The 22,385-nt window shown below is 36.6% G+C and overlaps 1 protein-coding gene and 1 non-coding gene across 5 annotated transcripts in view; both read left to right on the forward strand.

The window, feature by feature from the left end:
• The window catches only part of CEP57 (centrosomal protein 57), a 52,100-nt gene extending 29,980 nt beyond the window's left edge, over positions 1-22,120 (forward strand). Inside the window, exons 3-12 of one of the 4 annotated variants that reach the window (XR_003428904.1) lie at positions 3,997-4,176; positions 4,537-4,658; positions 8,039-8,155; positions 9,273-9,350; positions 12,121-12,228; positions 12,776-12,853; positions 18,026-18,264; positions 19,078-19,222; positions 20,594-20,720; positions 20,908-21,021. Coding sequence is in view for 3 of the 4 variants with exons in the window: in XM_027087808.1 (XP_026943609.1) it covers positions 3,997-4,176; positions 4,537-4,658; positions 8,039-8,155; positions 9,273-9,350; positions 12,121-12,228; positions 12,776-12,853; positions 18,026-18,264; positions 19,078-19,222; positions 20,908-21,138 (1,298 nt within the window). In the remaining variant the exon portion in view is untranslated. Of the gene's footprint in view, positions 1-3,996; positions 4,177-4,536; positions 4,659-8,038; positions 8,156-9,272; positions 9,351-12,120; positions 12,229-12,775; positions 12,854-18,025; positions 18,265-19,077; positions 19,223-19,731; positions 20,554-20,593; positions 20,721-20,907 lie in introns of those variants that run through there. The other 3 variants (XM_027087811.1, XM_027087808.1, XM_027087809.1) reach the window with 3 other exon arrangements.
• On the forward strand, positions 3,078-3,150 carry TRNAD-GUC (transfer RNA aspartic acid (anticodon GUC)). Its single transcript has one exon. It is a non-coding gene; the product is annotated as a tRNA-Asp (tRNA).
• Positions 22,121-22,385: the final 265 nt, after the last annotated feature.

The following is a 22,385-nucleotide window of genomic DNA, read 5'->3' on the forward strand; positions in this document are numbered from 1 at the left end:
GGGTTTTTTTTTTTTTTTTTTTTTTTTTTGGTCGTACACGGGCCTCTCACTGTTGTGGCCTCTCCCATTGCGGAGCACAGGCTCCGGACGCGCAGGCTCAGCGGCCATGGCACACGGGCCCAGCCGCTCTGCGGCATGTGGGATGTTCCCGGACTGGGGCATGAACCTGTGTCCCCTGCATCGGCAGGCGGACTCTCAACCACTGCACCACCAGGGAAGCCCCTCTGCAGGGTTTTTATCATAAATAGGTGTTGAATTTTGTCGAAAGCTTTCTCTGCATCTATTGAAATGATCATGTGGTTTTTCTCCTTCAATATGTTAATATGGTTTATCACATTGATTGATTTGCATATATTGAAGAATCCTTGCATTCCTGGAATAAACCCCACTTGATCATGGTGTATGATCCTTTTAATGTGCTGTTGGATTCTGTTTGCTAGTAGTTTGTTGAGGATTTTTGCATCTATGTTCATCAGTGATATTGGCCTGTAGTTTTCTTTCTTTGTAACCTCCTTGCCTGGTTTTGGTATCAAGGTGATGGTGGCCTCGTAGAATGAGTTTGGGAGTGTTCCCCCCTCTGCTATATTTTGGAAGAGTTTGAGAAGGATAGGTGTTAGCTCTTCTCTAAATGTTTGATAGAATTTGCCTGTGAAGCCATCTGATCCTGGGCTTTTGTTTGTTGGAAGATTTTTAATCACAGTTTCAATTTCAGTGCTTGTGATTGGTCTGTTTATATTTTCTATTTCTTCCTGATTCAGTCTTGGCAGGTTGTACCTTTCCAAGAATTTGTCCATTTCTTCCAGGTTGTCCATTTTATTGGCATACAGTTGCTTGTAGTAATCTCTCATGATCTTTTGTATTTCTGCAGTGTTAGTTGTTACTTCTCCCTTTTCATTTCTAATTCTATTGATTTGAGTCTTCTCCCTTTTTTTCTTGGTGAGTCTGGCTAATGGTTTATCAATTTTGTTTATCTTCTCAAAGAACCAGCTTTTAGTTTTATTGATCTCTGCTATCGTTTCCTTCATTCCTTTTTCATTTATTTTTAATCTGATTTTTATGATTTATTTCCTTCTGCTAACTTTGGGTTTTTTTTATTTTTCTTTCTCTAATTGCTTTAGGTGCAACATTAGGTTGTTTATTCGAGATGTTTCCTGTTTCTTAAGGTAGGATTGTATTGCTATAAACTTCCCTCTTAGAACTGCTTTTGCTGCATCCCATAGATTTTGGGTCGTCGTGTCTCCATTGTCATTTGTTTCTAGGTATTTTTTTAATTTCCTCTTTGATTTCTTCAGTGATCACTTCATTATTAAGTAGTGTATTGTTTAGCCTCCATGTGTTTGTATTTTTTACAGATCTTTTTCTGTAATTGATATCTAGTCTCATAGTGTTGTGGTCGGAAAAGATACTTGATACGATTTCAGTTTTCTTAAATTTACCAAGGCTTGATTTGTGACCCAAGATGTGATCTATCCTGGAGAATGTTCCATGAGCACTTGAGAAAAATGTGTATTCTGTTGTTTTTGGATGGAATGTCCTATAAATATCAATTAAGTCCATCTTGTTTAATGTATCATTTAAAGCTTGTGTTTCCTTATTTATTTTCATTTTGGAGGATCTGTCCATTGGTGAAAGTAGGGTGTTAAAGTCCCCTACTATGAATGTGTTAACTGTCGATTTCCCCTTTTATGGCTGTTAGTATTTGCCTTATGTATTGAGGTGCTCCTATGTTGGGTGGGGCTTCCCTGGTGGCGCAGTGGTTGAGAGTCCGCCTGCCGATGCAGGGGACACAGGTTCGTGCCCTGGTCCGGGAAGATCTCACATGCCGCGGAGTGGCTGGGCCCGTGAGCCATGGCCACTGAGCCTATGCGTCCGGAGCCTGTGCTCCACAGCGGGAGAGGCCACAGCAGTGAGAGGCCCGTGTACCACACACAAAAAAAATCTATTACATTTTTTATCTGATTATTCCAGGTATATCAAAGAATTATTGTTCCTTTAAATACTAGTCTTATGTCTGAGCTGTTTTCCTATTCTCTTAGTCTTCTCAGTTGGTTTTTCAGATTTCTGAGTGTGTGTATTAGTGTTTCATATCTGTGTTCTTTCTAATTAGATTGTAGTCTCATTACATACCAGCAAGAATAAGCTGGCTATATTATAAAATGTATCATTCCCCTATTTGGGGCCTGCCACATCCTAGGCACTGAAAAACTTGTTGAATTAATGAATTAGGTTAATACATGGGAATGGGTGCCTTGTTTTTAGTGAGAAAGCTCGATTTTTAAAAGATGGTAGTTCTTCCTACTTATTGTATAATTTACATGAAGTTTTATTTAAATCATTGTTTAGGTGAAATGATTCTGAATATTTAATTGGTAAGAATAATTTTGAAATGTTTTAAAGATTTATATACTGTGGGAGACTGGCAGAATTGATGTTTATATTATAAAGTTTTAGTAATGAAAATACTGGCATAATATTAATGAAACCAGAGTAAAAGAAAGTCCTGAAACTGTCTTGGGTATGTGTAGGTAATAATTATATCTGTATGTATAGATATATGTGTGAACTTGGTATATGATAAAGTTGCCATTTAAAGTTCTTCCTTCAATACAAAAATGTTTGTATTGACTTTTATTTGACTTAAAGGATTAAATGTAAAAGTGTATGAAACTATAATAAAGGAAAATACAAAGTTTATCTAATCGAGGTTACAGAAGAACTTCTTAACAAAGAACTTGATGGGAAAGATTGTTAGATATAGCTATGAAAAATCAAAACATCTTTGTATCAAAACTAGAATTAAAGACAATAAAATGGAATGGGGAGACTAATGAAAAATGGGCACAGAAATTCATAAAAGACGGCCAACAATATGTAACAAAATATTTAAACTTTTAATAGAAATGCAAAATAAACTAACCAGAGTAGTATGGGTTTCTTAATCAGAATGGTAGAGATATTGTAATTAGTGATGGTCTATATTGGCAAAGACATGTACTTCTGATGAAAGTACAAATTGATAAAACACTTTTTGAAGGTACTTTGCTCAAGGGTCTTTAAAATATGAATACTCTGGGACTTCCCTGGTGGTCCAATGGTTAAGACTCTGCTCTGTCAATGCAGGGGGCCTGGGTTCAATCCCTGGCTAGGGAACTAGATCCCGCATGCCGCAACTAAGAGCCCGCATGCCACAAGTAAAGATCCTGCATGCCACAACGAGGATCCCGTGTGCCACAGCTAAGACCGTCTGTGGCCAAATAAATAAATGTTTAAAATAAAAATAAGTAAATAAAATATGAATATTCTTTGATCCAGTAACTTAGTTTTTCAATTACTAATTGGTCACAAGGAAATAATCTTTTAAGTCTATCTGATTGCATGAGGGAATGCTCGCAGTTCCATAATGCTAAGTGAAAACACTTAGATCAATTTTGATCTCAATTTATGTTATACACATAGGAAAAGACTGAAAGAAATGACCAAAATTGATAGTCATTATCTCAGGATTATCAGTTCTCTTCTTTGTTGTATTTTCCTGTGCTTTCTACAGTGAATATGTGTTATTTTATAATCAAAAGCTTTTTGAGGGGCAGAGTGCTTAGGGTTTTTTTTGAGATCAAAAAGAAATAGTCCTTTATGTGCTTGACTATTTTTAGCTCTATAATTGGATTCTGCATGTGATCCTATTAGTAAAACAAAATATTTATACTTAATAATGTGCCTTGGGACAGTTTATGAATTTTGTATGATTAGCTAAATATTTTTACCATTTTATAAAATCTTTGAAATGTTTTTACCATGGCATTTTTTACTTGAGTACCTAGCACATTTCAGAGACTCAAAAGATGTCTTTAAATGGAGTTTTTTAAACAATTACCATGTGATGATAATTCCCAAAGAGTGATCCTCCATCAATTTTATTTTTTATTTAGATGAGTTTATTCTTTTTCAGTGAACTTTTTCCGTATGTATTATAGTATCCATGTTTGTATTTGGCAGCTATATTTTCTGCTCTGAAGAACCTTCAAGATAAAATTCGACGTTTAGAACTTGAAAGGATTCAGGCAGAAGAAAGTGTGAAAACCTTGTCTAAAGAAACAATTGAATATAAGAAAGTACTGGATGAACAGATACAAGAAAGGGAGAATTCAAAGAATGAGGAATCAAAGCACAATCAAGGTTTGTTTAATTATGAAAGAAATGAAACACTATCAAAATAAGTATGGTAAAATCACTCTAAAAGAAATTCCACATTAGTGTTTTCTAAGTGCTTAGTGTCTTCGAGCACTACAAAATTACATTTATATTTGGGAGCATTTTGTGGAACAAGTGCTGATGTCCTGTATTATATTTACTGTCAGAATTCAAGGCAGATTAGACTAACATACAGAAAGAGAATGACTTAGGTCATCTGAAAAGGCTTCTAGAGCTACTGGAAAATGTTTATTATATATACTGTAGATTCATGTTAAGCAGGTTCTTAAAACTAAAACTTCTGCGAGTGAGCTGATTTCTGCTTTTCTTATGAATTCTTTTTAGAGCTGACATCTCAGCTGTTAGCTGCAGAAAATAAATGTAATCTTTTAGAAAAACAATTGGAATACATGCGTAACATGATAAAGCATGCAGAAATGGAGAGGACATCTGTATTAGAGAAACAGGTATGTTACTTCATAGAGTCACTCTCAAGAAAAGTTAGTTATAGAGAAAATTAAGTTGATATAAAGACCTTTTTTCTCAGTGAGGACTAATGGTGCTGTTACAAGTAATCAATTCTCCGTCCATCTTAAAAGATAATAGTACCAGTAGTTCATTTTGAAAAACTGCTAGTGGAAGCTTTGAGAAAAATGTGGTTTGTTTTTTCAGCGAAGCTAAATAGAGGAGTTTCCTTTTTGGATGACCCTCACACACACTGCCATATCCTCTACACACAGCTTTAACAGCTTCTGCTTTGGAACAGTACAACAGCACAGGACTGAAATTACTTGGGATCAGTTATGGTGTCTGAAGATTTGATTGGTCTTCATTGTTACTGCTGTATTTGGTAGAGTTTTACTTAAATTGGAAAAATACTACACATTTAATTGTGTTTTCTTTTCAGGTCATGTTAACTTCTTTGTACATTATCAAAAGTATAAATAAGCATATTATGTACCTCTCTGCCTCTTGAATTTTGTTTAAAGACTCAACTCAGGTAGCACATTTCAAGGTTCTTTATACTTTGAAAGACTTTTTTACAGTTGTTATTTTAACAAAAATATTTTGCTCTGTCAAACCAGAGGTATTTTAATTTAAGTAACCTATGCATTTACGAGAGGACATCTGCAATATCAGTCTCGAATATATTTTTTTAAAACATACCTCCTTTTCCTATTATGAATATAGAATTTGATTTCATCATGAATACCATAGTTTCTGGGCATCTTAACTTTATTATGCAAAAGTTGAATGTTTATATGCTTAATATTTTGCTGGGTACTCCGCAGTGTGAAAGAAGTTAAATGCTTTCCACCTCAGCTTTCAGTCATAGTTGGAGATATCAAAGAAATATTCGATTGCACAACAATATTTAAGAGGATGTTTCAGCAATTTTCATTTGTATTATAGGTCTCTTTACTATGCCATTGAGTTTATTTGTGACCATATTTTTTTGTTTCCAGTTGGGTCCTCTTCAGTCCACCTATTTTTGTTGTTATTTTAATGTACCATTACTTTGCTTTTTATTCCTTCATTTTATCTCTTTGAACACTATAAAAATTCCCAGTCTTAAAATCATTTTTTTTCTTATGAGAACTGTATACGTATATATATATTTTTATGATGAACTCTTATTCTTTGGAGTTGTTTATCTTGGGAATTCCATACTTCTAAGTTGTGTAGGCAGCCTTATGAAATGGTTGTGGATTTGCCTTTGCTGGGGCTTGATGGGTTTCCCTGGTTCTGGTCTGCATTTATGATAATTTGTTGGCTTTGGGCTCCTGCATCGTGCAGATGGTACGTTGCCTGAAATTTATGTCGCGTTCCTTGTGTATCTTATACACCAAGGCTATAGTCTTGCCTCGTGTAATATTTGGCTTTAGTATTACTTGCTTTTGATTTATCTTTTTTGCATCTGAAGAGTTCCCTTTCTTCAAACTTGCTATGCAATTATTATTATTTCTGTGTTTTCTCTGACACTTTTATGTGATGGATGGGGTTGGGAAAGGGATGGTGAGTTAAATCTGATTGGAAATGGCAAAACGTTACGTACAGTAATACGCAGTTCTCTTCATTGGCATATTTCTGTTCTCGGGTTAGAAAGCATCTGTAAGACAACCGTGAGATGCCTTGACTAATATTGATATAGTTGTTAGACAAATATATATATATATATATATATATATATATATGTATGTCTTTGAATTAAGCCCTGTTTTCATCAGTAAAGTTTGATTAGCCCATTTTATGAGTGGTTCCAATATTGGAAGTGAAGTGTGATTTGTGCCAACATTTAACTCAATGTATTATTTCAAGGGCAGTAACTATCCGCTAAGGTAGGTAGGAGGAAATTAGCAGTTCACACAAATTCCTGAGAAATTTATTGGTTTGTATTACTTTGTCATATTCAAATTTCTGTTAGTATGATACCTATTGCTATAGACTTGTATATGAAGATACACTGTTTACAAGTTCACGTGCTTAATGTTTTGGTTTTTACCAGTAGACCTCAGTTTAGCATACTTCCACTTCTTATCCTAGTTTAATGGTTTATCCTGTGGCTGTCAGTCCTTAAATCTGATAGGTGGCAGTCTTTTCAAATCCTTGACCCTAAGCCTGAAAAAAAAAAAAAAAATGATGGATGTTTTGCGTAGAATTCAGAAGAAGTGTAAATGTTACGTACCAAAACTGTGATTATTGCCTTAATTAAGAGATTAACTATGTTAGAGAACCAGACTAATTACAACTATTTGTGTGTAGCCTATATGTCTAGTAAATACCTTCATTCAGAGCGTATTAACAAGTCTTAGTATAGAGAACCAAATGTTATAATAGTATATAATAAGAACAAGATTTCACTTGTATTTGTTAATTTTCCTCTGGTTTCATCTTAATATTGTTTTCCTGGAATTCCTCTGTAGTACCTAAGTAGTTGTATGAAAAGCCAGACAACATCCCTAGTACTTATTTTACTTGTAACTGGAAGTTTGTACTTTTTAATTTTTATTTTATATTGGAATGTGGTTGATTGACAATGTTGTGTTAGTTTCAGGTGTACAGCAGAGTGATTCAGTTATACATATACATGTATCCATTCTTTTTCAAATTATTTTCCCATTTAGGTTATTATAGAATATTTAGCAGAGTTTCATATGCTATACAGTAGGTCCTTGTTGGTGATCAATTTTAAATATAGAAGTGTGTACATGTCAATCCCAAACTCCCAATTAATCTGTCCCCCTCACCTTTCCCCTTTGGTGACCATAAGTTTGTTTTCTAAGTCTGTGAGTCTGAAGAAACTTAGTATTTTTTTGATTTTTCAAAGGACTGACTTGTAAAAGTCAGTTTTACAATTGTCATGGTCATAGCCTACCTTTTCTCAAGTAAAGCTGGTTAGTCTCATTTTAGGTTATTGGGTTTTTTGCCTGGTTACGTTTCAAGGTTTTATATGGTGAAGGAATCTCAGATTCCTTTTAATTTTTTCAGGGAATTTAGATTACTTTTGATTAAGACCTGTAGATCAGATACTTAGGATAGAAACGTCATGAATGAAAAACTATTCATAGGAACACCTTTCTAAAAGTATTATTTTCACTTGTCCAACAAGTATTTATAGCCACTCCACTAGGCAAGTGGAGACCACAAAAATCAGAGACTACTGTGATTGTGTTTTATAGTCTTGTAGTATAATAACATATATGTAAGTATAAAATAGTACACTAAAAATATAAGAACTTTGAATAATCAAAAATAAATAAAAGCCAGACAAGTAGCATAGTACTCTCAGTGTTAGTTTTTCAGTTTTTTGTCAAATTATTATGCTGTATTTAATATTGTTTCCCAGGTTTCCCTAGAAAGAGAACGACAACATGATCAAACGCATGTTCAAAACCAACTTGAAAAATTGGATCTTCTTGAACAGGAGTATAACAAGCTTACCACAATGCAGGCCCTTGCAGAAGTCAGTGAGAATCTTTTATACTCATCAATGCATAATATTGGTTCTTATGTAAAATTGGATATTTTATAGGAAAAAAAGTGACCTTGTAGCAAAGAAACATATGGGAATTTTTTTAAAGGAAGAAATGTAAATTTGGAGAGAAAGTTCACATTTTATCATCTTAGTGTACATAAGGAAGGAGTTCGTTTTGAAAATGTTGAAAGATGAAGTGTTTTTGAGTATCCTTAAGGCTTGTATCACTTCGTTTTTGTTCTCTGAGCTAATTTTAGTTTTTTGGTTTTTTTTTTTTTAATTTTTATTTATTTTTGGCTGCATTGGGTCTTTGTTGCTGTGCGCGGGCTTTCTCTAGTTGTGGTGAGCGGGGGCTACTCTTCCTTGTGGTGCACGGGCTTCTCATTGCAGTGTCTTTTCTTGTTGCAGAGCATGTGCGCTAGGCATGCGGGCTTCAGTAGCTACAGCACGCAGACTCAGTAGTTGCAGCACGTGGGCCCTAGAGCACACGGGCTTCAGTAGTTGTGGCATGTGGGCTCAGTAGTTGTGGCTCGCAGGCTCTAGAGCTCAGGCTCAGCAGTTGTGACGCATGGGCCTAGTTCCTCCGCAGCATGTGGGATCTTCCCAGACCAGGGATCAAACCCGTGTCCCCTGCCTTGGCAGGTGTATTCCCAACCACTGCGCCACCAGGGAAGTCCTAATTTTAGTCTTAATTGATTCATTTGGGAAGTATTTAATACCACTGAGACTATAAAGTTTCAGATTCAGCTTCCGTGTAGCCCAGGGGTCCCCAACTGATGAGGAACTGGGCCACACAGCAGATGAGTGGTGGGTGAGCGAGCAAAGCGTCATCTGCTGCTCCCCATGGCTCACATTACTGCCTGAACCATCCCCCCCCAACCTCATCCGTAGAAAAATTTTCTTCCATGAGAAACCGGTCCCCAGTGCCAAAAAGGTTGGGGACCGCTGATGTAGCCTATATGGCTTCATACAGAGGCTGTGTTCTTTGCCCGTGAATTTTACCCATAATTCTGTGGAATTGCAAAGGAGAGTCATGGATAAAAATTTTACAAATAGACACTGAAACTCTTTTCACTATTATCACTTTTAATATTTTTATCACTAGAAAAAAATGCAAGAGTTAGAAGCAAAACTCCATCAAGAAGAACAGGAAAGGAAACGTATGCAAGCTAAGGCAGCCCAGGTAAGTTGAAATGTGAGCAGGTAGGCTCCTCACATTTCATGCTACTCTTTATATATAAATAGATGTAGATGTGCGCTGCTTTGATTATTTATAATTTGGAATGATCCAATATATAAATTTGCAGGCTTAGCTTAATATGGAAAACTATAAACATATTTTTACAGACAGAAAGTAAAAGCTGAGCAATTCTTTAGGGTTTTTAAAATTGTGGGCTTTCTATCAGCTTTATTTTTTTTAAGTCAATAGACTAAAAAATATCAGCGACTGTATACATAATATAATATGTAATCATCTAAAACTTTTCACATTAGTCACTATTGGAAATGTTTGAAAGCCTCATTCAGTATCCTGCTTGTAAGTGCTTCCCTTTTTTGGTGGCCTCGAGACACCAGGACAGTAGCTGAGGTAGTGGGCTACACAACAGGTGGTGACCTGTTGTGTACTAATTTACAAAAGCCACCATATAAGGAAAATGAGCTCTCCTCAATTCTAGCCTTGAATTTTTATCCCATGCAGTGGCCACCAGGTAGAATAGGTGAGGCAGTGTGAATTCACAGAATCATTGAGTTTAAATATACCAACTAGAACTGCATTTCTAGAAGATATAGCAACATTTCTATATCCAACAAATCTTACAGGCTAAATAAAATACTTCTGTTTATAACTGAAGACTCTCCCCGTGTGAGCTTATTAATTCAAATACCTCTTGTTTATTGCCCCTCCCCTTCCAAAGTCTTTAAGTTTTATAACATTTACATGTATCTTTTCTCATAATATTAACACAAAAAGCAGGTCCTGATTCCAAAACAATTAGGAGAGGAGGCTCTGCAGTTCAGGTTGTGGCCAGATGCCAACGGTGTCCTGGGCTCACTTCATAAATGTGCTCGCAGGACTGTAAACATCTATTATCTCATCTTTGTTATCTTGTCTATTTTTTCCAGTGCTTCCCAGAATTCATTGACTTAACATATTCTCTTTCTATTAAACGCGATATATTTTCTTTCTCAAATATTTACCTTCTGATCAATTCGTATGTACTTTTTACCTCTCTGTGCTTTCTGAGTTATATAGTCATGTGGCTTTATTTTTGACCACCAACAAATTTTGAAATTACTTGATTTCTCTCCCCATTCCACTTTTTAGGGTAGGTAGGCCACTTTACTGTGCCTTTGTTTCCTCACTCATAACATGCAAACTTTAAAGTTATGCTTTATATACACTGTGGTGGTGAGTTCTACTATACATGGAATACAGAATTAACAAGTTCATTATTTTATGAATTTAAAAAATTATTTTGTGGTAGTTTTATTTTGTAGTTAGCAGGCAAAATGTTGGGACAAATCAGTTATTACTGATAATATATCAGTAAAGGTTTTGAGTTCTGAGTTCTGATAGTGAACACTGTTGTGGTAGAACAGGGGCCAGGGTTGATACATGGTTCCAAGTCTAACCATAATTTGTGTAGTCCTGGGCGAGATATGTAACCATTCGGAGCTTGGGATTTTACCACTGATACTGGTCTTTATTTTACATCTTCTTAATGTTGGAGAGTTCCAACAAGAGAAAATATAATGAAAGCACTTACAAATGTTAAAACTCTGCCACACAAATATATGACAGCTACTGGGAAGAACTTAGGAACTTAAAATAGTTCACATTTTTTTTGTTTTGTATACTCTTCAAACTCATTGGCTTCATAGGTCTTCCAGAGTAGTGATTTCATGTTCATGGAATTATGTCCATTCAGTTTACTACGTATAAAGCATCGTTAGATGTGTGGGAATGTAGACACTCCTGAGAGTAGGAATCCCTGTGTTCCTTTGTCACTGAATAAATTCTATCCCTAAAGAATGCAGTCATTGTGGGAAGCATTAGTAATGATCTCAGGATTTCTTTTAACTAATCCATTGGTTCTGAGTGTTTGAGCTCCATCATAATTTCCTGAAGAACTTTAAAATACTTTTAAAATATAAATTTCCTCAGCCTGGAATGTTTAAAATCATGACGTTCTGGAGAGGCACCTAACAATCTGAATTTTCTCATAAACTCCAGACAATTTTGATACATAGGCAGGTTTGAAAACCACTATTCTAGACAAATACACATGAACACAGACACACACCTGTGTATATGTATGTAATTATATTTTTTAAGGAAAGTTGAAAACAGCAGTCCTTGTTTGAAATCCTTAGTAATTGTTTATGGAATTTCTACCATATTAAATTAATGTAGTTACTAAGCTTCTAGAGAAAAGGGCTTGATAACATTCTCTGATATACTTCCCAGTTGTTTTGGACATAGATTTCCAGTTTCTTTTTCTTACATTGTTAAGTGTATGAGTTTTTAAAAGAGGAAGAAATTGTACTTTGTTCTCCAGCTGCTTTGTGTCTAACTCTGTTGTATATGCTGTGCGTGACAAGAAGAAAATGTTGAAACATTGGTTTGTAGTTAGAAATACTGCCTTTAACTCATTAGATATAATTTAAGGACCAACCTCAAATAAGGAGCTAAACGTTTCCAGGCTAAGTGAAAGGGCAAATTATAGGACAGCACTTTAAGTAAATTGAGAGAGTGGTATTGATTTAAAATATTGGATAAATGTTGACGGATTGATTCCAGATATAGCTACACAGCTATGATGGGTTTTTCATTCTATACTATACGATACTACTGTAGGTTTTTTTAACAGGCCTTTACATGGCAGATCTCAAATTTGAATCATAGCTTTTATTTCTACAGTATTAACTTTAGGCTCTCATATTTTTCCTAGTTGCAGATTGGTCTAGAAAGAAATAGACTTATCTTTGAAGATAAGGCAACTTCATATGTTCCCAATGCAAAAAGAATTAAAAAAAAGAAGTCAAAACCACCAGAAAAGGTATGAAAAAATAACCATTAAGTCAAAGTGCTGGTTATTACTTGGCGTAGTTTATGTGAAAACACTTATAAACCATGTGGTACTTCAACCTTGGATGAATAAATCTCTTTCATTCTCAGTTTCTTCATTGGGAAAATGGGGATAAGTAATACCTACTTCTAAATTTTCACCCTGACAGTGAGATAATATATATGAAAGTGTTAGAACTACACAGCACTGCACAAATGTTAGTTATTGTTCAGTATCGCATTATCTTTTGCACTTAAAAGTTTGTGTATATACACATGCACGCGTGCGCGTGCGCACACACACAGTTTCTCTACTGAGACTGTAACTGATGTTTTGTCAGGAACTGTTTTTTCTTCCCTAGCCTTTCCTAGGCTAGGATATGTGGTGACGAGCATTATTAGGAACTCCAGACCATAATGCCTATAGAGATAGAACAAGCAGTAGCCCAGCAGTAAGCTGAAGTTTCAGGTTAGTCCTATATGGCCAGCTTTTATCATCATGTGAGTAAAATTGCTCTTCTTTTTTCTTTTCCATGCAGAAAGGTTCTAGGAACTATTTTGCCGCACAACCACATTATAGATTATGCTTGGGTGATATGCCATTTGTAGCTGGAAAGGTGAGTTGGTCGAACTCTGGCTTTTTTTGTACAGCTTAGATCTTTGAATTAAATCCACTCATCTGCCTGTATACCTATAAACGGCGGAAATATTTTTCTGCTTTTTTACCAGTTGGATCATAGTGATGTGAGAATGAGATGAAGGAAAGTTTTATGGGACTGGGGGAGCAGGGAGGAGACTGGGGGGACACTTTAAAGCAGGTAGAGTCTATGCAGAAGGGAACTTAGGAGCAAAAGCAGAGACTCTGGTTTGCAGAAGGTGTGGTTGCAGATAGGAAATAGTATATATGTAGCACTGGATTTTTAGGATCAGCCCTGTTGATTTATATTTAGATATAGATAGATATTTAAATGAAAAGAAGTCACATTCTCTTTGTCCTCACATGCTTATTACGTATAGGATTCATTCTCCAAGAAGCAGTCATACATAGACTTGAATCTTAAGTTCCTTTAGTGCTTAAAAATGTGGAGATGATAATTTTATCAGATATCAGCAAGTACTGGGTGATTTCTAAGAAGTGCTTAACATTGTGTTAGTTTATACCACTTTTTCATTAATGTTTGTGTTGCTGGTTATAGATGCCTTGAGTATCCAACTAGATTGTGAATTTGAGAAGCTTGAGGAGTAAATTTTAATTTTAGGTATTTATTTGTTTTTGTTTTTGTTTTTTGCGGTACGCGGGCCTCTCACTGTTGTGGCCTCTCCCGTTGCGGAGCACAGGCTCTGGACGCGCAGGCTCAGCGGCCATGGCTCACGGGCCCAGCCGCTCCGCGGCATGTGGGATCTTCCCGGACCGGGGCACGAACCCATGTCCCCTGCATCGGCAGGCGGACTCTCAACCATTGCGCCACCAGGGAAGCCCTATTTGTTTATTTTAACCCCACAGTAAATCCTCAGTGAAAGCTTAGGGAATGAACTATTTCCTAGCTTTTCCACTTGCCCTTTGTAGATGCGTGCGGCCAAATCACTTTTAAAAAGTTTTGTCGTTGGCTTTCTTTTACCCTAAATTTAACCTCTTCTTAGATTGCAGACCATCTTTTGACCTACCAAGGTCAAAAGGTTCATCTTTGAACCTTTGTTCCTAACCAAGGTTCTTCTACTTTGCCACAGAATCTTTGATTTGGGCTGGAAAGTTTCTCAAAGGATGACTAGCTGCATCAGAATCATTGACTATGCATCTGAAAAAGCAGATTACGAGGCCCCACCACAGTTCTGATAAATCAGAATTTTCTGGGTGTGGGACCTAGAAAGTATAGTCAGTTGTTCCCGAGTCTCAATCTAATGTTCATTTAGATTTGGGACCCACTTAGTACAGTTCCCTGTCCAGTGTTTTCGTTATGTAAGCATCCAGAATAATGGTCATGTACTCTGTCCAAATACATCTACTGATGAGACCTCATTATACCCTCAAACAGCCCTTCACAGTTCTAGACAGCTTTATTTGAGAATTCTTAAGTGAGATGAAATCTGTCACTATAAATTCTACTCATTGGTATTTTTTTCTGTTCTCAGGGATCCACATAGACCAAATGAACCCTTAACTATAGGAAAATTTTAAAACTTTAGAAAATAGCTGTATCTTTTTTTAAACCTTATATTGATAATAGATTAAGGGGTTTTTTTTGGTTTTTGTTTTAATTAACTAGTTTTTGGCTGTGTTGTATCTTAGTTGCAGCATGTGGGATCTTTGTTGAGGCATGCAGGATCTTGTTGCGGTGCAAAGGCTCTTCATTGCAGTGTGCGGGCTTCACTCTAATTGTGGTGTGCCGGTTTTCTCTTCTCTAGTTGCAACACGCAGGCTCCAGAGCATGTGGGCTCTGTAGTTTGCGGCCCGTGGGCTCTCTAGTTGAGGCGCCCGGGCTCAGTAGTTGTGGCACACAGGCTTAGTTGCCCCACAGCATGTGGAATCTTTGTTCCCAGACCAGGGATCGAACCTGCGTCCCCTGCATTGGAAGGCGGATTCTTTACCACTGGACCACCAGGGAAGTCCCAGATAACTGTATCTTTATTCTCACCTCCTTATTCTAGGTTATAAATAATTCTTTTTCTTCAGCTATTCATCATAAGATATGATTTATGAGGTTTTTTTTTTTTTTTTTTTTGCGGTATGCGGGCCTCTCACTGTTGTGGCCTCTCCCGTTGCAGAGCATAGGCTCTGGACGCGCAGGCTCAGCAGCCATGGCTCATGGGCTCAGCTGCTCCGCAGCATGTGGGATCTTCCCGGACCGGGGCACGAACCCGTGTCCCCCACATCGGCAGGTGGACTCTCAACCACTGTGCCACCAGGGAAGCCCTTTATGAGTTTCTTAACCATCTCCTCACTCCCTTCCTGAATCGAACATAGTCCTCTAAATGTGGTGTGTCTAGCACAGGATAGAGAGTCTTGGTCATGTTCTGGATAGTCTGTTAACTCAGCCTAGTATCACATTAATGTTATGGGGAAGCCACAGCATCCCTTTCACTCATTAATTCTAGAGTCATCTGAAGTAACAGGTCGTCTACTTAGTCTTAGCATCAGCCTATCTAGGTCCTATACTTGTGGAGTTGATTTTTTTATACAGAATTTTTAATCAAATGGAGCACTACAGGAATTGATTCACCCTATCCCACATTAGATTAGAATCTAGTTCAGTTTTCCATTATGTATGTGTTATCCCCAAACTTAATTTGCCTATCTTTGGTAATTCTCACTGAAGTCATTAATACTTGAACAGGACAGGTTCAAACATAGGGCTTTTCAGCCTGAGGTCTTCTTTTGAAGTTGTAATTTGTACTTTTTGTGAAATATTCAAACAGCTAAGAATGTGCTGTCATCTGAGCGTTTCCCAAACTTATCTGTTGTGGAGGACCAGTTTTTATTTTTATTTATAGAGTCATAAACCAGTACATTTGTAAAGTGAAATAAAGGTGACTTACTAGAAAAAAATGAAATTTAAAAGACAAAATACACGTTCCAATTTTTTTAATTACTAGATTCAAGACATAAAATTTCCTTAATAAATAGAGTCGGAAAAATAACAGGAAAAATAACTTCAAGATTCTTTTAGCTCTTCTAGTTCCTTTGCCTTTCCATGTGAATTTTAGAAAAAACTTCTCTACCAAAGAAAAGGTCTTGCTGGAATTTTGATAGGAACTGTATTAATTTGGGAGGATTGACATCCTTGTTGAGTCTTTCAGCCCATGAGAATGGTACATCTCATACTTTAGATCTTTGATTTCTTTCATTAGGATTTTCATCATACTAGTCCCATTCCTGTTTTATCAGATTTATATACAAATTTTTTTGAGCAATTGTAAATTGTGTTGTTTTAATTTCAGCTTCTACATGATCATTTTATTATATTTGAGTTTTTATGTTAATCTTATATTCTGTGACCTTGCTGAATTCACTTATTAGTCCTCGGAATTATTTTTTGGATTTACGTAAGCTTTTCTATGTGAAGAATCATGTCATTTGTAAATAAGGATAGTTTATTTCTTCCTTTTTAATTTGTGTGCCTTTTATTTCCTTTCTTGCCTTACTGCACTGGCTAGGATTTCCTGTATCATGTTGTAAGTAAGAGTGATGAGAGTGGATATCCTTGCCGTTTTGCTGATCTTCAGGGGAAAGCATTCAGTCTTTCACCGATAAGTATGATATTAGCTGTAGGTTCTTTGTGCTCTTTGTCAACTTGAGGAAATTTCTCTGTTCCTGCTTTGCTGAAAGTTTATACCCTTAATGGGTGTTGGATTTTTTCAGATGCTTTTCTTCATCAAATGATATGGTTATGTGATTTTCCTTGCTTACCTTGTTGATATGCTGGATTACATAGATTCATTTTCAAACATTGAACTAGCCTTGCATTCCTGGAATAAACCCCACTTGGATGTGGTATGTACATCTTTGTATATACATTACTAAATTCAGTTTGCTACCTAACAACAAAAACTAGGATAAAAAGAGCATCTGTTTAGTTTAGCTGAGTGGTTTGTAAACCTGGCTGATTAGAATCAACTGGCAGACTTTTAAATGTACATTTCTAAGCCTTGACCACACACTGATTGAGTTTGGCATGCTACCTAGGAATCTGCATTTTAAACTAGCTTATGGAGCCAAGTTGGCCCAACCGTCTGTTTATAAATTGAAGTTGCACATTGAGACTTGTTCAGTGTTCAAAACAAAAACAAAAATTTTGAGAGGGCTACCAGGTTTTTCCCGTTGCTTATGTGACAAACATGAACTTAATGCTTCCTACTAGAGGACAGAGAAATGAATACGGTAATAGTCTGTACCACCTGGAAGTGCTTACACTACTTAATAGGTGAAAAAGACATGCAAACACAATTACAATATATTGTGATAAATCCCGTGATCGAGATAAATGCCATAGGTGATCTGAGAATGGACCAATTAATTACCTGGATGTTTTAAGAAAGTCTTTACAAATCATGTATTTGAACTGGGTTTTTAAAAATGGTATAGGGGCTTCCTGGTGGCGCAGTGGTTGAGAGTCTGCCTGCCGACGCAGGGGACATGGGTTTGTACCCCAGTCCAGGAAGATCCCACATGCCACAGGGCGGCTGGGCCCGTGAGCCATGGCCGCTGAACCTGCGCGTCTGGAGCCTGTGCTCCTCAATGGGAGAGGCCACAACAGTGAGAGGCCCGCGTACTGCAAAAAAAAAAAAAAAAAAAAGGTATAAAAATTGGCACACAAAAGAAACGGCATGTGCAAATACAGTTCATTCAAATAGTGGAGAGCAGCTAGGACATAGTGGGACATGAGGCCAAGGTGTAGAAGTTGCAGCTTAGTGTTATAGGGCCTTGATTTCTGTGCTGAGGAGTTTGGACATTAGAGTCAACGAGCTTAACATTAAAGGGTGTCAAATGGAAGAACGTGATCAGAATAATATTTTTGGAGGATAACTGATAGAACTATGGAGTTAGAGACTGAAGAGACTGGGAGCAGGGGACAGTTGGGATGTTCGTCCATAGCTAATAGAGATGGGTGTGTAGTAGATAACACTAGGGTGGAGAGTAAGGGGAGACTGGAGATGCACTGTACACCAGGAGGTTTGTATCACAGGCTTTTCTGCAGAGGCGGAGAGGGTGTTTTTACCCAGGCTTAGGGGGGAAAGAGAAAACATTTTTCCAGAGGATGTGGCTTCAATTACTTCTCTTCATTTTCCTTCAGTCCACCAGCCCTAGCCATGCTGTGGTAGCCAATGTTCAGCATGTCTTACATCTAATGAAGCAACACAGTAAAGTCTTGTGCAATGACCGAGTAGTCAGCAGTGTTCCTTTGGCAAAGCAAGTGTCTTCACGAAGTGGGAAAAGCAAGAAGTCAGCAACGCCTTCCCCCTCTAGCAGCATTAATGAAGAGCTGGCAGAAGTCTTAGAGACTTTACAAGATGAATTTGGGCAAATGAGCTTGTGAGTTTCAGTTTTTTTGTTTTTTTAGTTATATTTAGTTCTAAAACCTCATTTAACTTCTTGGTGACTTTATTAATTCTGTTATATTTCAATATTTTAAGAAATATTTGTTGAACACAGTCCTTGCACCAACCACTGAACAAGTTACTAGGACTTTAACCAATACAACTGTTCTGGGTGAAATCTCTCCTTTTTCTATAACTGTTAAATGTTTTGGAGACCAGGGTTTACATTTAAGTTTTATTTCCTTGTTTGGGAGCTTGATCTACATTGACTTTGGCTATACGTAACTGATAAGTTAGGAATCGAGTGTTTGAAGAACAAGATCCTTCTCTAGACTTTCCTTTTCTACATATGTAATGCTCTTGTGGGGGAGGTAGAGATATAAATAATAAGTGCTTTGAAATTAAGAACTCTTCTTGCATTTGCATCCAGTACCTTTTTTAAACTTTACACTATCACTAATAACATGGAAAATTTTGCTCTATTTTTATAAGTTGAGTCTTTTTTTTTTTTTTAGGTTTGTTTTTATGTGGACCATTGTCTTTATTGAATTTGGTACAGAATTGCTTCTGTTTTTTTATGTTTTGGTTTTTTGGCCGCAAGGCATTTGGGATCTTAGCTCCCTGACCAGGGATCGAACCTGCACCCCCTGCACTGGAAGGCGAAGTCTTAACCACTGGACCACCAGGGAAGTCCCAAAATTGAGTCGTTTTTTAATGCGCAGAGCAGTGGTCCCATGGTGAGTGAGATGTAGTGGACTTAACCAGCTGACACAGGAAACTTAACCAGGCTCTCCTGTTTTTTATACAGTGACCACCAGCAGCTTGCGAAACTTATCCAAGAATCACCAACCACTGAACTGAAAGACAACCTAGAGTGCGAACTGGAGGCATTAGTGGGCAGGATGGAGGCAAAGGCCAATCAAATAACTAAAGTTCGAAAATATCAAGCCCAGGTAACTGTTTTCCTTAACTCGTTTCTAATAATTAAAAAAACAAGAGTAAAACAGAACAAAATAACCCCTTTTCTTCAAATATGTTAATTGATGCCCTTGTAAGTGTATCATAGAAAGAAAGCTACAGGAAGTATTTTTCACTGTAGACACTTATTAATTCATTGCATTAGTTATTAAGAAATGGTGTTAAGCAGGCTAAGAAAGAGGACACTGTCTTGAAGTCTCAGAGTAGATTTTATAATCTAAAATACATCTTCCAAGTACTGAATATATTTAATATTCTTATATGAACAAGCTTTACCTCTGTGATGAGTTTAAATGGTTCCGAGTTTACCCAAGTCTTTTTAAAAACACCTAGAAATTCTTAATTTCTAAAGGAATAAATCGGATGTAAATATGTGAAAAAGATCTTTAGTTACATTTATGTTACTAATTATATTAATAAAACAACCATGTATTTAGTATCTACTAAGTGCAATGGGAAGTCACACTCCAGGGTTTCCATCCAGAGAGAAGTGTAATGACTGGTGTATTTAAGAGAAGACTATGACTGCCGGGAGGGGGTAGAGACAGGAGAGAGGCTGCGAGACCAACTACGCCATTTAAGCTTATCTTGATCAGAGGTCACCGGTGACTGCAGTTGGGGTGAAGTAGACAGATTTGAGGTGAGTCTTGGAAATAGAATTATCAGGGCTGCTTGCCGCTGGATATCATGTGGAGGGAGAGGACGGTGGTACAGCTGACTGAAACGGAGAAGACTGGTAGCAGAACAGGTTGGCAGACATTTATTAATTGGTTGCTGTGTAATAGGCACAATGCTGAGTGCTCTATGTCATCTTATTTAATTTTCATGGAAGGCTTATGAGGTGAGTATATATTTCATTTTACAAATGAGGAAACTGGAGCCAAGGTCCTGGGAAGTGGGCATACCCTAAAATGAAACTATGTAACTGGCCCAAGGACATACTGGCTCACTGGTAAATGGCAGAGGTATGATGCAGACTGGGGTCCAAAACCTAGCTTTATAAGCATTTTTTTCCAAAGTTCACATACTAAAAATAAAACAATAAATACAAGCAAATGATTCCTATAGGAGTAATGATCTAATTTGTTTCCTGTACATTAGATTTAACTTTATTCTAATGGAACACCAGTGTGCCAGCAGCTAAAGTAAAAATAAAGCTCCCTATTTGAAATTAAATTATTCTAAAAGGTGAAATAATAAAATTAAAAATCCTTTTCATAGTATTAATACATTACCATTACATCCCTTCATCCATCTGCAACGTGCTTCTTTGTCTGTGCAGACTAGTTTCTAGGATGCCTTTCTCCTTCGTGTATTAAAATCTTGTCTTCCATTTCCCATGTCAGATTTTTTTGCCGCCTCCCTGAGACCTTCCCCCGAACTCCCTTGCTTCTCACTCACCCTGTGCTGCACTTTGGCAAGTCTTAACTTCTGATACAGCACCAGAATTGATGTGTTGACTCTTGCTTACAGGTGTTTATGTCACTATATATTTTAAACACTGTTAAATGACTAGTACAATAGATTTTTGAAGCCTTTAAAAATATAAACCCAGAATATATTATATGTGTTTTAGTATGAGAGTTAGAAATAACAGTTTTCAGAAAAATATGTTTTCATTAATTTCTCCTTTTTTCCCTGCCTTGGTTTTTTGGTATAGCTGGAGAAACAGAAGTTGGAGAAGCAGAAGAGGGGATTAAGAACCACCAAAAAGACTCTTGAAGAAGGAAACAGCAGCGGCCGTTCTTCTGCAACCACAGGGACCACAAATAAGAAGGACTTTGCCAAACCGAGACCTGGAGAAAAAAGCAGGAAAAATCTTCAGTTATTGAAGGACATGCAAACCATACAGAATTCATTACAGAGCAATAGTTTGTGTTGGGATTACTGACTGGTACCAGGTCATAAATGTTATTCACATAATCCGTACCTCATCAATCAGATGTTGACAGTTTACTTTCCAGGTCTCATACTCTTACGTTGGAATTAATTAATAGCAGGTATTAAGGGGCCCAAGCTTCATTACATAGGCTTCTTGTGTTACATATCACAACTAAATGTTAACCCATCTAAGTGGAAACCAGGGGAGTTTTAAAGGCCAAGAAGCCACACGTACTCTGTTTCCTTGTTTGAGATGAATTTGCTGTACTGAGATATTGCACTTTGTAAACAAATTACCAATGTTTTACTTGTGGGTGTGATTTTTTTAATAGCTCTATATATCTAAGTAAAATGAGGTTTAAATTATCAAAGTATGAGGCTGTCCCATAGGCAGTGTTTGAAAAGTCTCATTTTTAAATCTTCCCCTGGCGTGAATTGCCCACTTCTCCTTTTCAATGCAACCATTAAATGTACTTTGTTTCAACTATTGATGGAGGTTTTCTATATTTAAATATTTATACATATTTAAGAGGATTGTTTTCTTTTGACACTTCAAACATTGATCAGTGTTAAATACACCTTTATCGATGTTAATCCACCATTAAAAATTTTTGAAGACCGAAGCATTCATTTTAAATCAGTTAACTGTGAAGATTACAAAAGCATGTTTAAAACTATAAACAAATTGTAAATGAGGTTTTAGAATGAAGAGAGAACGGGAGGTGTTGTAAAGCATATATGTTTGTATTTTTAGATAATACCTGTTTGTAATCATGCTATTTATTTCAAGGCATTATGGTTTTTAATCTTAAAACTTAGAAGAACCCCTTGGCTATTTACTTTTATTGGTGTACAGTGTGAGTGCCATATTAACTGTACACATGCAATTGTCATTGTGTTAATAATGTAAATCGCAATTTTGAATAGATCAAGACATGTTAACTTTTTATAAATTTGCCACTGAAATCAATAAAGCAGCTTTCTTAAGGACACTGAAATTTTCCTTAACAGCCTGTTAATAAAGGCTTTATTTGTTGCATTCTATCAAAAAAATACACTTTTAAATAGGACATTAACGTATTATGAGGAACAGTAAGAATATATGGTATTTACTACATAATTTACTTGCCTTTTTCATGCTTACATAGATACTAGGCCCAACAAAACTGGATTATCTCATGGTATAATGTTAAGATACTCTTAAGAGTACTAATGAACATGTTAACTAGATATTAAAGCAATTCCTTTTTTGCCTCC

This window comes from Aethalodelphis obliquidens, unplaced genomic scaffold (genome assembly GCF_003676395.1).
Source record: "Aethalodelphis obliquidens isolate GAN/ISIS:26980383/991018 unplaced genomic scaffold, ASM367639v1 scaffold60, whole genome shotgun sequence".
In the NCBI taxonomy this organism is placed as follows: Eukaryota; Metazoa; Chordata; class Mammalia; order Artiodactyla; family Delphinidae; genus Aethalodelphis; species Aethalodelphis obliquidens.